Source organism: Pseudopodoces humilis, chromosome 5, assembly GCF_049639895.1.
Source record: "Pseudopodoces humilis isolate 2021_Gansu_Grassland_sample_001 chromosome 5, ASM4963989v1, whole genome shotgun sequence".
Classification (NCBI taxonomy): domain Eukaryota; kingdom Metazoa; phylum Chordata; class Aves; order Passeriformes; family Paridae; genus Pseudopodoces; species Pseudopodoces humilis.
The window spans coordinates 19,746,331-19,760,648 of NC_142204.1; the positions used below are offsets into that span (position 1 = coordinate 19,746,331).

Consider the following 14,318-nt stretch of genomic DNA (forward strand, 5'->3'; position numbering starts at 1 on the left):
GGGACGCTGGAAATGCACGGGAAAGGTCTCATCCCTGGGGCAGCAGGGTTCCCTTTTAGCGTGCCACAGATGGCAGCCGCCCTCGCACCGCCCCTGCCCGCCAGGGTGGCACCGGGACGGCAGGTCCCGCGTCCCCCCGCACCTGAGGCAGCTGCTGGAGCCGCCACTCGGCGGGTGGATAAACAAAGGCCCCCAGGGTAGGCTGAGGAGCGCTAACGAGCTCCCGGGAGAACGGTCGCCCTGATGAGCGCTGGAAACCTGAAGAAGAGGGAGACCTGCCAACCACCCGGCTTGATTTTTCCTCCACCAGCACCGAGAGTTCCCAGAGAGGCTCGGCAGAAGCCAGCCGTTTTCTCTCATAGCGGTGTGAGGCACTAGGAGCGCAGAGAGGAGCGGAGAGCCAAGGCCAGGGGCACAAGGACAACAGCGGGACCGTGAGGCCCCGAGCCACCGGCGGGCAGGACCCAGCCATGGTATCCCTGCGTCGCGGCAGCAGGGGGCGACACGGGGCACCGACGGCGCAAACTACAGCTCCCGGCATGCACCGCGCAGAAACGGCGTGTGCGGCCGACCGCGTTCCGGTCCCCGCTCAGTGGGGCGCACAGCGGGACCCGCCAGCGCCCCCCTGCCCCTGCCGGCGGCTACGGCGGCCCAGGCCTGGCGCTACTCCCGCCGCTCGGCCCAGCTGGTTATGGCCTTAATCGTGACTTTTCCCTCCCCTCGGTACCCGGGGGTACCGCCGCGACCGGAAGTGCCAATTGCCATAGCACCCCGTCTACCCCGGTGAGCATTCCGGGTGTCCCCGGAAGCGGTCGGAGAGGTGTTGCGTGCAGAGATGGTCCCCGTTGCTCTCGCGGCCGCGCCCCACGCGGTCCCCCCGTTAAACACCGCGGGTCATTCATCGCAGGGCCGCCCGGGGCCGCGCTGGCCACGCCCCATCGCGCACGCCATTGGCCGAGCGCGGCTCCGCCCGCCAATCGGCGCCGGCCACGCTCCGACCGCAGGAAACCGCACATGGAAAGTCACGATTGGCGGCGACGGCTGCAGACCCCGCCTTCCCAAGCTCTCCATTGGCTGCATGTTTGGCGTGGTGCGCTGCTATTGGGCAGAGTGGCGCGGCCCTCCCCCACCCTGGGGTTGATAAGGCGGAGGGGGAGGGTCGCGGCCGCTCCAGCGGGATCGGCGGCGGCGCGGGACGGGCTGGGGAGCGCGGGGCGGCGGCGCCGGGGGCTCTTCTCTTGTCACTGCGGCCGCCATGAAGTCGGTCTGGGCGCTCGCTCTGGCGTGTGTGCTGCTCCTGGCCGGTGAGCGCCTGCGGGTTTCTAGAAGGTTCTGGCGGAGGGGTGTCGGGGTCCCGGCTAACGGGTCCTCCCCATCCGCCTTCCCAAGCCGTGTGCCGGAGTGAAGGGAATGAAGGCTGCCGAGGCGAAGTGGGGTCTCGGTCGGGACCCCTCAGTCTGCCCCGTGAGGAGGAGAAGCGGTGCTCGGGCCCCCGCCTGCCCTGCCCGGGCCTGCCCTCTCCGGGGATGGGGCGGCGGGGGGAGGGGGCCGCGCGGCTCATGCGCCGTCACGGGCGGGGGCGGAGGGTGGGAGGGGGCCTCCCCTTGCCCGTCTCCCGTGTCTGCGGCTGGGCTGGGCTGAGCTCCCCTGGCGGGGGGGGCGGGGGACTCGAGGTGCAGAGCTGAGCCTGAAGATATGGGGAGGGAGGGGTAAGCGGAGAAGTTGGGGCAGTGCGTAGTGTGGGGATCGGGCTCAGGGCGCTGGTTTCCTTGTTTTCCCAGTGTCGGTCAGAGCCGATGAGGTGGATGTAGATGGGACCGTGGAAGATGACTTGGGCAAAAGCAGAGAAGGGTCTCGAACGGATGATGAAGTTGTTCAGAGGTTGGTACCTCGGGCGCCCTGGTGTTGGAAGGGTCAATTTGAGCACTAGTTATGCCTCAGAAATAAGTTGAGAGCTCTCTTCAAAAGAGGGATCCACTCAGCTGGGGGAAATAAAACGTTCCTGTAAAAGACTTGTTTCTTTCTAAATAAAAAGGGGCTTGAGAACTTGGATTCAGGAAAGTTCAGCTTTTGTTTTTATCAAATATTGATAGCTGTTAATTGGGGTTTACTCATGCATGTCGTAAATGGTGTCAGTTTAGTGCCTGTGGATGGAATTGCTCTATGCCCATAAAATGTCCCCTGTCCTGCAAGGTGCTCCACATGCTGAGGATTGTAGTAGCTTTTAGATTACCTGTATTATTCCCTGGATTTTTATGAAAAAAATGCCTACTTGCAAAAAGCCTCAAAAAGCATGAATTTTCACTTAAGTTTTAGGATTATGGTTATATAGCTAAGGATGGCCACTCTTGCACTTGACTCATTTGATCATGTAATTTTGTGCTGCATCAGTGATTAAGTGTTACTGCTGCTACTTTCTGATTAAATTAGTTATTCTGTTTGTGGACAAGACTTCTTGATAGATTTTTCATTGTCCTAACAGAGAGGAAGAAGCTATCCAACTAGATGGCCTAAATGCATCCCAGATCAAAGAAATCAGAGAGAAATCTGAGAAGTTTGCGTTTCAAGCAGAAGTGAACAGAATGATGAAGCTCATTATCAATTCTTTATATAAAAATAAAGAGGTTAGTGCCTTCATCTGCAGATTGTGTTAGAATTTTGGGAGGTGTGTGTCTTTCTCTCTCCTGGTATTCCTGACTACTGGTGTCTATTTCAGATTTTCCTGCGGGAACTTATTTCAAATGCTTCAGATGCTTTAGATAAGATACGGTTGATATCATTAACTGATGAAAATGCTCTTGCTGGCAATGAGGAACTTACAGTCAAAATCAAGGTAAGAAAAATTAGATACGAACATCTCTTTCAAAGAAGTGGTGGAGGAATGTAAAATCACACTGCATCATTAAATTTCTGTTTTTGGCTTAATACTGATGCAAATATAAACTAGGACCACGTGAGAACCCTTGCAATGAACTTTATCAAAGACTTCTCTTTTCATAGTAAAAAATATGCTCCTGTTTTTATAAAGAGCAACTGAAGTATTGGGCTACTTTTAAGAAAGGTCTTCCTCATTTCTGTAGTTACTGCATAACTGTAGTTACTTCAGTTTATAGTAGTCAGGCGTGTTTGAATTTGAATAGCTACTGTGTACCAATTTTCTTTGGCATGTATTAAGATTCACAGTGGAGTCAAACTGCATTTTTTTCTTTATATTTTTTCAGTGTGATAAAGAGAAGAACATGCTTCACGTTACAGACACGGGTATTGGCATGACAAAGGAGGAGTTAGTTAAAAACCTGGGTACCATTGCAAAGTCTGGTACAAGTGAATTCTTAAACAAGATGACTGAAATGCAGGATGATAGTCAGTCAACATCTGAGTTAATTGGCCAGTTTGGTGTTGGCTTTTATTCTGCTTTCTTAGTAGCAGACAGAGTTATTGTCACATCAAAACACAACAATGATACTCAGCATATTTGGGAGTCAGATTCAAATGAATTCTCTGTGATCGATGACCCAAGAGGGAACACCTTGGGACGTGGCACAACCATAACGTAAGATTTTTGTTTAATCTTAAAATAAAAAATGTTCTGTGGATATACTTTGCTTATTGGAATATGAGTGACTTTAGCTTTATTACTTCTTGTAATGCAGCTGTTGTTTGTTTTAATAGAAATATGCAAAACACAAACTGCATCCAAAAAGAAATGTAGCTCACTTCATGTTCGGTTAGGTGAGCTAACGAAACTATGAATGTCTTGACAACTCTCAGCAAGTAGTTCCAGACAGTTCAGCTGCCTTCAGGCTCATTCAGTCATTCAACACAATTCTGGCCTAGCAAAATCTATAAAGGGGCTGTAGAGCTTTGCTTGGAAACTAGCTGCTGTTTATGTATCAGCGAGGCTGGTCTGATGCAAACTTCAAACTGGAGGTAGTTTGCTAGTTCTATTTTAATTGCTTTCATGAGTAGGTAAATTTATTTGGTCTGGGTCTAGAGGATGCTTTTCTGGAGGAGGCACTCAGTGTAAAAAAGTTGATCTTGGTGCTCTAGGTGGAAGTAAAGCCCTTGAGGGTGCATCAAGATCCTGATAAGTATTGATATGGTTTGATGTTTTCATTTAAACTTTCCAATATTGTGTTCTGCCTCAACCAGTGAAACAATTGCTGATTGAGTAAGGATTGTATTTTTTAAGAGATGCTTGGAGCTGAACTAATAAAAAAGCTCACTTGCATAAACCTGAATTGCTATGGCTGCAGCCAAAATCACAGGTTGTTCTGAGTTGGGACCCACAAGGATCATCAAATCCAACTCTTAAGTGAATGATCCAATATGTGGATCAACCCCCTACTCTTGGTTATTAGCACCATGCTCTGGCTCAGTTGGTCAATCTCAGTGGCATAAGAAATGTATGTTCTGCTATAAAACTGTCAAAATACTTGTCCAGCACTTTACTGGGGTTTTTGCTTTGTTTTTTTCTTTAGCCTTGTCTTGAAGGAGGAAGCATCAGATTACCTTGAGTTGGACACTGTTAAAAATCTAGTGAAGAAATACTCCCAGTTCATAAACTTCCCCATATATGTGTGGAGCAGCAAGGTAAGTGTGTTTAAGTGAGCATTGTCCAGTATAAGCTTTGGTTAGACACAGCTGTGTCTGGCCAGATCTTTCATGAGCACTAAGGGCCTGCCTTCTTGTTCAATTTCTAAAATTCTTATGTTCCTGACTCTTTTGGCTGCTATTTTACTAGTTATTTTTTTCTCCAGATGCTGGTCTGTTGCTAAAATCACAAACTTTAAAGGAACTTGTTTTTATTCTGAGTCAAAGAACTTTACCAAAGGAGAAACACTGCTAATTACTAATAAGGATCTTGCTTCCACTGGCTTTGGTAGATGGAAGCCTTGTTAAGTTATCAAGCATAGCCGTGGCTAGATACCCTTCTGTAAAAAAACAGGGCAGTGTCTTAGATTTTAGGCCTGTTGTGATGTTTTCTTGGTGTAGCACCAACTTAAAATCCAAGTCTCTGATTAGCATTATGTGTAAAGCATTAAAAAATTTGAGTGTGGTCATCTCCCAGTGTATTGAAGGAAAGTATGTATTAATGGAAAAGCAACTGAAAAATACTACTCATAGAGAAGTTTGCAACAAATAGCAGAAGTCAGGCTAGTGCTGTGAAAGATGAAGCTGTTTGAGAGAATACTGGAACATACCTGGTAGTAAGTCAGGGTGTTAAAATCCCCACCTTTGGTTGTCTCTTTAGACAGAGACTGTTGAAGAACCCATTGAAGAGGAGGAAGCAAAGGAGAAAGAAGAAGAAACAGATGATGAAGCAGCAGTTGAAGAAGAGGAGGAAGAAAAGAAACCAAAAACTAAGAAGGTAAGCTTTTGTTAGCCTTGGGATCCCGTGATTCATGTCAGATGCCAGCAATTTTCCTAGGGAGTCTTGCAGAGGTGCATTTCAGTAGTGTGTGCTTTCAAGAAGTAAATCCTTTTAAAGTGAGATGGTGGGGGAGATTTTAAGTGAAACAGGCTAGGTAGAAGTCAGGCAGATGATTGGCAGTAGCCTTGTGAAGCTGTGGTCACAGCTAATTATAAGCACTTGCATGAACTGCTTGAAATGGTAGTGGAATTCTGTAATTTGACACTGTTGACAAGTTTAAATTTAATATACTCTGCAGAGAAGAATTTTCCAGAGTGGCATTAAAACAGAAACACTGGTGCTTAGTAAATGTGTTAAATGTACATGGAATACACTACATTGCAGACTAAAGTTTTGTTCCCATGTGTTGCACTAATGTGTATATTTAAAATGAGAATGTCCATATTGTTGCATAATGTCCAGATCTTTTGCACAGAACGAAAGAGCATGTTTGGGATTTTTAAATGCTATTTTATGTTTTAGTTTCAGGAGTGCCTTTAATTTGCCTAAGCTGAAGTTAAAAATGAGTCTTTTTTATACTATTGTGTTTATTTTTCTAGGTTGAAAAGACTGTGTGGGACTGGGAGCTCATGAATGACATAAAACCAATCTGGCAGAGACCATCTAAAGAAGTTGAAGAAGATGAATACAAAGCTTTTTACAAAACCTTTTCCAAAGTAAGTTCAGGTCCTCAAGATGATTCTGAAGCAAGGAGTTTGCTTGTCTGGCTATGTAAATAAAACTGAGTGCTTATAGGATGGGCTCTTTCTGAAGAATTCATTAATTGCTGTCAGTAGATGGAACTGCAGAGAGCCTGGAAGGTATAACCTCTCAGTCAGGAATTTATCTTCCAGAGAGAAGGTACTGCCAACCAAGTGTTGATTGGTCTAGATTTGGAAAGTATTATGTTGCAGCTCATGTGGAGCTTACTGATGTGTTTAAATTTTGACGGGCAAATTTGTGTTTAGCCTGAGGGTTGTAGTATTTGTTTCATGTGGTGGAAGAAGGAAGGAGACAGAGTTTCCTAGAAGTGTTGTCTTTGTATCGCTACAGTGTAATGTGTTACTCCAGAGTGTCTGAACTGTGGTATGATGATACTCTGTTGGTTATTGGTAACTTTTTAGTGACTGGCTTGTTAAAATCCAGCAAAACCTGGGAGGTCTCCAGGAAGGTTCTTTTCACATGAGTTACTCTGCTCTTGTAACTTAAACTTTTGTCTCCATTGTAGACTCTAGCATGGCTATATGGATTAGTTGTAAAATAATTGCACTTATTTGCCAAACTTGTGTTATTATTGGAAATGTATAAACTCACTGGTCATTTCCCCATGTCAATTGAAAGCATTCTCTCTTCACAGGAACATGATGACCCAATGGCATACATCCACTTCACTGCTGAAGGGGAAGTAACTTTCAAATCCATCTTGTTTGTTCCCAATTCTGCTCCACGTGGACTGTTTGATGAATATGGATCCAAAAAAAGTGATTTCATTAAGGTATGACAGAAAGGTGTGTGCATATGGTTTTGTGGCAAAGGAAAAAAACCCTGAAGTAACTTGGGTGCTCTCTGCTCTTGTATTTCAGCTGTATGTTCGAAGAGTGTTCATCACTGATGACTTCCATGACATGATGCCCAAGTATCTTAACTTCGTTAAGGGTGTTGTAAGTATTATAAATCTTACTTGCATTTGATTTCTTTTTTATCTTCAAATACTGCCCAATATACTTAAAACTTACTTTCTCATTTAGGTGGATTCTGATGATCTTCCTTTGAATGTATCCCGTGAAACACTTCAGCAGCATAAATTGTTAAAGGTAAGCTAATTGGTTTAAAATTCCTTCATTGTAAGCACACAATGGCAGCAAAGTTTAGAAGAATTAATAGCTTGATGAATTTTGTTACATGACTCTGAAATTAATGTAAAGGAAACTCAGTTCCTGCTGTTTCCAGATTACCTGTCTACTTCAGATCAGGGATACAAAGTGGAATCTGTTCCTTAAAGTGAGGTTGCATTGGGGGTTATTCCAAATACTTATTGTTGGAACTCAGTATTGCTGCTTTTTTTAGGTGATCAGAAAGAAACTTGTTCGCAAAACTCTTGATATGATCAAGAAAATTGCAGAGGAAAAATACAATGACACATTCTGGAAAGAGTTTGGTACTAATGTGAAGCTTGGTGTTATTGAGGATCACTCCAATCGTACCCGACTCGCTAAACTTCTGCGCTTCCAGTCTTCTCATCATGAAAGCAACCTCACAAGCCTTGATCAGTATGTGGAAAGAATGAAGGAGAAGCAAGACAAAATCTACTTCATGGCTGGTGCCAGCAGAAAGGAGGTATGTAAGAGTGAAAAGAAAGGAAGGGGTACAGTATATTATAGTTTTTAGTTTTAGTACCATCAATGTTGAGAATTGTTTATTAACTGTAAATGTGGAGGCTCCATGCTTATGTTACTACTGCAGTTCAGTTTTTTTGGTACCAATATTTGCCAGATAGTTGTACAGGTTTTGGTAGCTGCTGCTAGCAATGCAATTAACCTGACACCTTAAATGTTTTCATTCTAGGCTGAGTCCTCACCATTTGTTGAGCGTCTGCTGAAAAAGGGCTATGAAGTGATCTATCTGACTGAACCTGTAGATGAATACTGTATTCAGGCTCTGCCAGAGTTTGATGGCAAGAGGTTTCAGAACGTAGCAAAAGAAGGAGTTAAGTTTGAAGAAAGTGAAAAGTCTAAAGAGAGTCGGGAAGCCTTGGAAAAGGAATTTGAACCGCTCTTAAACTGGATGAAAGACAAAGCTCTCAAAGACAAGGTAAAATATTGTGTTATATGTAGTGATTATTTTTACTCATTGTACTTGCTGCAACATACTTTGCAGATTGTCTGAGCACAGACTTGACAGTAGCATCTCTCTTCATGGGTAAACCTGTATGGATATTGTCTTTATTCAGGAAGATAATTAGTTACATTGTCATCCCTGACATTCCTCAGAAATTCTTGAATTTACAGGGAAATGCAGAGTTATTTACTTAATTCACTGTGTAAGTAAGCTATTAGTTCTGTGAACTAACATTAAGGTGTTCTGGGGTTTGTTTTTTTTCCTACAGATTGAAAAAGCTGTGATATCTCAACGTTTAACCCAATCTCCATGTGCTCTTGTGGCTAGTCAGTATGGATGGTCTGGTAACATGGAAAGAATCATGAAGGCTCAAGCTTACCAGACTGGGAAGGATATATCTACAAAGTAAGTTTCCAGTTCTATAACAGCAGTCATGAAATGCAGTTGATGGCTTCCCTTGCTTGGTGTACCCATAACAAGCTTCCACCCAATTCAGATGATCCTGGGTGTTTTTAAGGTCATTTATAACCAAGTTAGTCTCCATTATAGCCCTAGATTATTTCCAAGCCCAATATGTAAAACTGCCTGATGAGCAAGACTCATCAGTGGCATTTGGTATCCTGCCATTCGTTGACAAGAGAAGATGAATTTAGTAACTTAAATGCTTTTTGTAGTTGCACCAGTATTAAAGGGCTGGGGGGATTACACTTGTTACTGTGACTGTAACTAGTGTATGTAGATTTAAAGATCTAATTGAGTTCTGTACTTTGAAATGCTGTAATTTCTCTTCCCAGTTACTATGCCAGCCAAAAGAAGACATTTGAAATTAACCCCAGGCATCCACTGATCAAGGACATGCTGAGGCGAGTCAAGGTAAATAAATAACAGTAGTGAAACACTGACTGACTTGGCTGCATACAACCTGCTTTAACAGGTCTGTTTTGATTTTCTTGTGTTTTTCCATGTTAGGAAAATGAAGATGACAAAACTGTTTCAGATCTTGCAGTGGTATTGTTTGAAACTGCAACTCTGAGATCAGGATATATGTTGCCAGACACTAAGGAATATGGAGACAGAATAGAAAGGATGCTTCGTTTGAGTTTAAACATTGACCTGGATGCAAAGGTTAGTTTGTCTTCCACTTGGGCTGATAATTGACTTACTGTTGCTTCATCTTAAAAACTGCAGCTACTATTCACTTGCATAAAATGAAGTGTATCCAGCTTCCTGCACTTAAGTGGGCTACCAAAAGTCCAGCCATGAGTCTGTACTTAAAACTTATATTCTTCATTCCTTGCTCTTTTTTGTAGTTGCTTGAGATTCTATTTCATTATGCTTCTCAGGTATATTCCAGTCCTTAATTAAGTGCTGGCTCTAGGAGTAAACTGAGTACACAGGCCTTTGGCCCCTGTCTCTCTAATGGAGAAATTCCTAATTGGGTACAAGTAGTGCAGGTTCTCATAATCCTTTTCAAGAACTTCTGCTGGCTGTTTTGCTGCAGTGGATCAGTGCTACACAGATCTTACTTTTTCCTTCAGGTAGCTTGTGGCAAATGTTAGGAAATGATACTGAAAACTTCCACAGCCTGTATTTAGGTAGTGCACAATTAGTTAAACAGCCTAAGCAAGTAAAGCAAATGGCTTGTGACCTTTGTGTACAGGTGGATGAGGAACCTGAAGAGCCTGAAGATGCAGCTGAGGAGGCAGAGCAGGATGAAGAGGAAGTGGATGCTGATGCTGAGGACAGTGAAACACAGAAGGTAGGGTCTCAAGTTTGATGCTTTCTAGACAATATTTATGTGCAACTTGGTCTCCAGGTGCTTCCTGGGAATAAAGTTGTTCACTTTGCCTTTCATGACACTAGATTTTAGTGTTAGATGATCCAGGCTTTTCTTGGAGGGGGGAGGGAAAAAACTGCAGTACAAATTTATTATTAAACTCTATTGTGAAAAGATGACACTAAGGTATGTTCAAAGCTGGAGTGAAATTAAGCCTTAGAGATTGTAACAGTGCCCTGTGGCAAGAAAATGGCAGCAAATCCTCTAGTGAAGATAATTACCCGTGGTATTTCCATAGCTTGTGGGCAAAAACATGAACAAATCAGCAAGAGTGCAATTTTAAATGCTTACAATACAGGCTTGGAACAGCACTCCAGACTACAACATTGCTCCTGAACAGTTCACCTGTCATGTGAAGTCAGCTCATATCTGCAGTATTAATTATGTCTTGATGGATATGCTGAACTCTTCTAATACCATAGCTTTTTGATAATACTAACTTGGGAAGTTGTTTTGAGGTACCAACTGGGCCTGCTTTCTTGGGTTGCTTTTGGAAGAGACCTGCAAGATGATATCCAGTGATTAGTGCAAATATTATAGTAATGTAATTTCCTACTGTTAAATGTCAGATAAGAATAGATTTGAGAAACAGTATTTATTGTACTGAACCTACTTAATTTTGATGCCACTACTGTTAGGTTTGCAGAGCAGTATAACCTGCAATGACAGTAATATAAATTTCTGTTCTTCTGGGAGTTCTTGTAACTTTTTCCACTTTCAAAAAGTAATACTCTGATTCTCTTTCTGTCTTCACAGGAATCCACAGATGTGAAAGATGAACTGTAAACTGCACTCAACTACTGTCCTGCATTGGGGGGTTAAGAGGGAATGTGAATTAGATTGTTTTGGTTTTTTCCACTGTAAAATGTTGAGGGATGGGGTTTTAAGGGTAAAGGAGGTTTTTTTTTTAAGTTCACTTTTCTAAAAACATTCCTCATGAATGTAAATTTGTATTATTTAACTGACTTGGTGTAAAATCTTGTCATGTACAAAATAAAATGTTCCCAAACACCACCAACTCTAAATTTATACATAGCAAGCTCATCTTGTGGGCTGGCAGAAAGAAATGGTCCTGGGTCTTTGGATCCTTTGTGCAAACAGGCTCTTTGTTGGCAGTCCTTGGGCCTTCCCATGCTGGCACAGCCATCCATCCTGTTGTAGCATCTGCCTGTGGCTGGGATTTATGTTTACAGACCTGTTGTGCTGCTTAGCCAAGTACACCTGGTAGCTGACAGCTGTACTGAACTTGCTAATTGAAATAAGTGTTTGAGTGAGTGAGGTATCTCCTGCAAGCCTGAGAAAGAGGAGATAGGGTCCTTAAAAATGGCATTGGAAGCAAAGCTCTGAGAGCTTGTGCTGGACTCCGTGACTTGACTCCATAGAATAGACAGCAGGAACTTCATGGATGAGGGGGAAAAAAAACATTTCCTTTCACTAAATATGTGGACAGCTACCACCAGAACTGTCTTACTGCCTGGGAGCTGGTACCATTATCCGTGCCACTTAGAAACCCTGCCTTTGTCTTGTGTAGCTACAGCAGTTCTGTTTTCTACAGGTTGGAAGTTCTTTTCACATATTCTTAATGCCATTATTCCTAAATGTTTTCATTCTTTTTCTTAGTCTTTTATGGCAAAGCACTGTAGATACTTCATATGACTGAAGCTAAACCTGGTTAGTTGTAGACAGGTTGAGCTTCCATTCATTCTGTTGGCTTTATGCAGTGGTTGGATGAAGCACTGTGTTTTCACACTAGTGCCTCTACTTGAAAACACCTTCACAGAGTTGGTAAAAAGTGTTTACAGTGAGGGTTTGGCAGATTTTTTTTTTTTTGCCTTCATCTGTGGAAGGACACAGTAACAGTGCTTCTGCACAGTGATACTATTTAAGAACCAATCTTTTCTGTTTTGTTAAACAGAACTTCTGGAAATTACAAGTTTCTGTGCTCTGAAGCCAAATAAGCTTTCTTATTAGGTCAGGGCACTGAACACTGACCTGAAGATCTTGCTTTCCTTTCACTAGGCTTCTATATTATGGCCCAAAATATGCCATGTATTAGTGTGGTTGTTGTGTTAGGGTTTAGAGAGTTGAATTTTGACCTGTCAAGGAAAGGAAGCTTAGTGTGGGAGGTTCTCAAGGGAGTTTGAGGGGCTGTGGTTTCTGCTCATTGCAGTGGTATCCCAGAGAAGAGTCTCTTGTTACTGGCCCAGGCTGAGTGGTCTCATGCCAGTCTCAGCAGCCGGCACTGTCAGCTTTAGAAGCAGCCTTTGGCAATAAGTTACTGACCAGGGCAGGGACACCTTCCCCCTAGTGTAGCAGTGAAACTGTGCTCCGTAGCAATCAACCTCCTAAAGTATCAGTTGTTTTCAGTGATACATTTCTGAGTGTATCATTACTACCCACACCTCCATTTGACCTCTGGGAAGCAAAGATCCCTCCCACCTCCTCTATGGTGGGGAAGGATTTTGCCTAACAAACTAAAGGGGAATATTGGAAGTGTAGGGTGGCCTCCTCCAATATTCTTAACCCATAAATTACTTGTAGATTTAAGCAAACTTTGTTCTGTTGTATAGCTGAAGTTCTCATTGCTTTAATTGGTTTGAGGGTGACAAAACTGATTAAATTTCAGAAATAATAAAGAGTAGACTTGAGAGTTATGCTTTGTGCTTCTTTATATACTTCAGCTGAGAGTATCATGTGCAACATAGCTTTGGTCCAGCTGCTTTCTCTGCATCATGCAGTGACAAGTGTTTGCTATTAATAAGCACAAAATGCACTTGTAAGTTTACCTGTTCTTTTGTCAGCTCTGAAGCAAAATGGTGTCGATAATGGAAGTGTCTCCCAGTCAGAACTGTTTCTTTCAGTGCTGCAGTTACACTGATTCTGGGGCTGTCACCTCTGCTGTTAAAAGTTGGTGCACTGGCAGCTTTGCTATTCCTAAATGGGCACTAATGAGGACATTTCCCTCAGCACTACAAAAGGCTGAGCTCCCTGTTGCTCAGTTTCCAGTAGCAGCAGGATACACTTAGAAATGCAAGCCTAATTTGTAGAAACTTCCCTCTGCAGCCTTTAGATCTGAAAAACCTCTAGAAAATAGAAATGTATCTTTCATGTCAGAAATCAACAACATAAGAGGTGATAATCTGACAAAGTGTGAGTAACAGTGCATGGGGCTGGTGAATGCTGGCTTGTTAAAGGATCATCAAAGAACTGTTCCTGCCTCAGAACAGAAACAAAATACTGAACTGTCCTGTTGAAGTGGAAGGTTGGAATTGGACTGGTTGCCAATCTCAGCTTTGTTTAGGTGCAGCAAAGTCTTTTCACCAGAAGTGGATCTATTAAGATGATTTCATTGATAGATTTTGTTTGGACTTAACATTTCTCTTTCACCAGAGCCTCTCTCTCAATTCCTGTTGTCATTGATAAAGGTGCCTGAGAGAGAGGATGTGATCCAGTTACATAAAAAGTTCACACAAGAGCAGGAGAGGAGCTCATCCCACCAACAGCTGTAAAACTTGGTGAGAGCAGACACATACACATGCATAAGAACTACAAACCTTTCTTCCTAGGAAAACCAGTCCAGTTTATGCAGCCATAAGTAAAATAATAGCTTCATAGTCGGAGCTGATGTAAATGTAGCACTTTCATTTCTGGATCCCTCTGCCCTTACAAGATTTCCAGATACTTCAGTAGTAGGAGTTTGGGAGCTTTTTGTTTCCTTACTGGGTAGTGTGTCAGACTCTTTTTTATGAATTAAACTTAAATGATGACTGAGGATGAAGCCTGTGCTTTGTCCTGGCATCTTTCTGAAGGGAAACTAATCCCAACCTTCCCAAGCTCTATATTGTACCATTTAGAACTGGATTATTGAGCCATCTTCACAGGATGGTGACTACATTTGCAAGCTCCTGGTGTGTTGTGGTGATTCTATTTCCAGACTGAAAGGTAAACCTGCACTTGTTGTTTCAGTTTTGCATATTTACAGCTATCAAAAGCAGCCATAGACAGATGAAGATGCCCAAATGGAGCACAAACAAATCTGATTTCAGTGTAATCTGTATGTATTTGCCTCATTTTAACTGAGATCACCAAGCTGTAAGATTCCTGTCTTACAGTGGACTAAAGCAGATTTCCTGTCAGTGACACCTCTGTGTCATGGTTTGACACTTTATTCTGAAGGTTACTTAAAATGTAATCCAGATTTAAGAACTCACAAGCATTTTGGCACACAAC

At 43.0% G+C, this 14,318-nt stretch overlaps 1 protein-coding gene across 1 annotated transcript; it reads left to right on the plus strand.

The window, feature by feature from the left end:
• Window positions 1–1,173: 1,173 nt before the first annotated feature.
• Window positions 1,174–11,102, plus strand: HSP90B1 (heat shock protein 90 beta family member 1). Its single transcript, XM_005527875.2, has 18 exons — window positions 1,174–1,304; window positions 1,782–1,881; window positions 2,483–2,624; window positions 2,717–2,833; window positions 3,222–3,553; window positions 4,482–4,593; window positions 5,255–5,371; window positions 5,974–6,090; window positions 6,771–6,908; window positions 6,997–7,074; window positions 7,162–7,227; window positions 7,481–7,750; window positions 7,979–8,224; window positions 8,520–8,656; window positions 9,046–9,124; window positions 9,221–9,376; window positions 9,912–10,010; window positions 10,845–11,102. Exons 1-18 carry the CDS (start codon window positions 1,256–1,258, stop codon window positions 10,872–10,874), a joined length of 2,385 nt encoding a protein of 794 aa, XP_005527932.1. The 5' UTR covers window positions 1,174–1,255; the 3' UTR covers window positions 10,875–11,102.
• The last annotated feature ends 3,216 nt before the right edge of the window (window positions 11,103–14,318 follow it).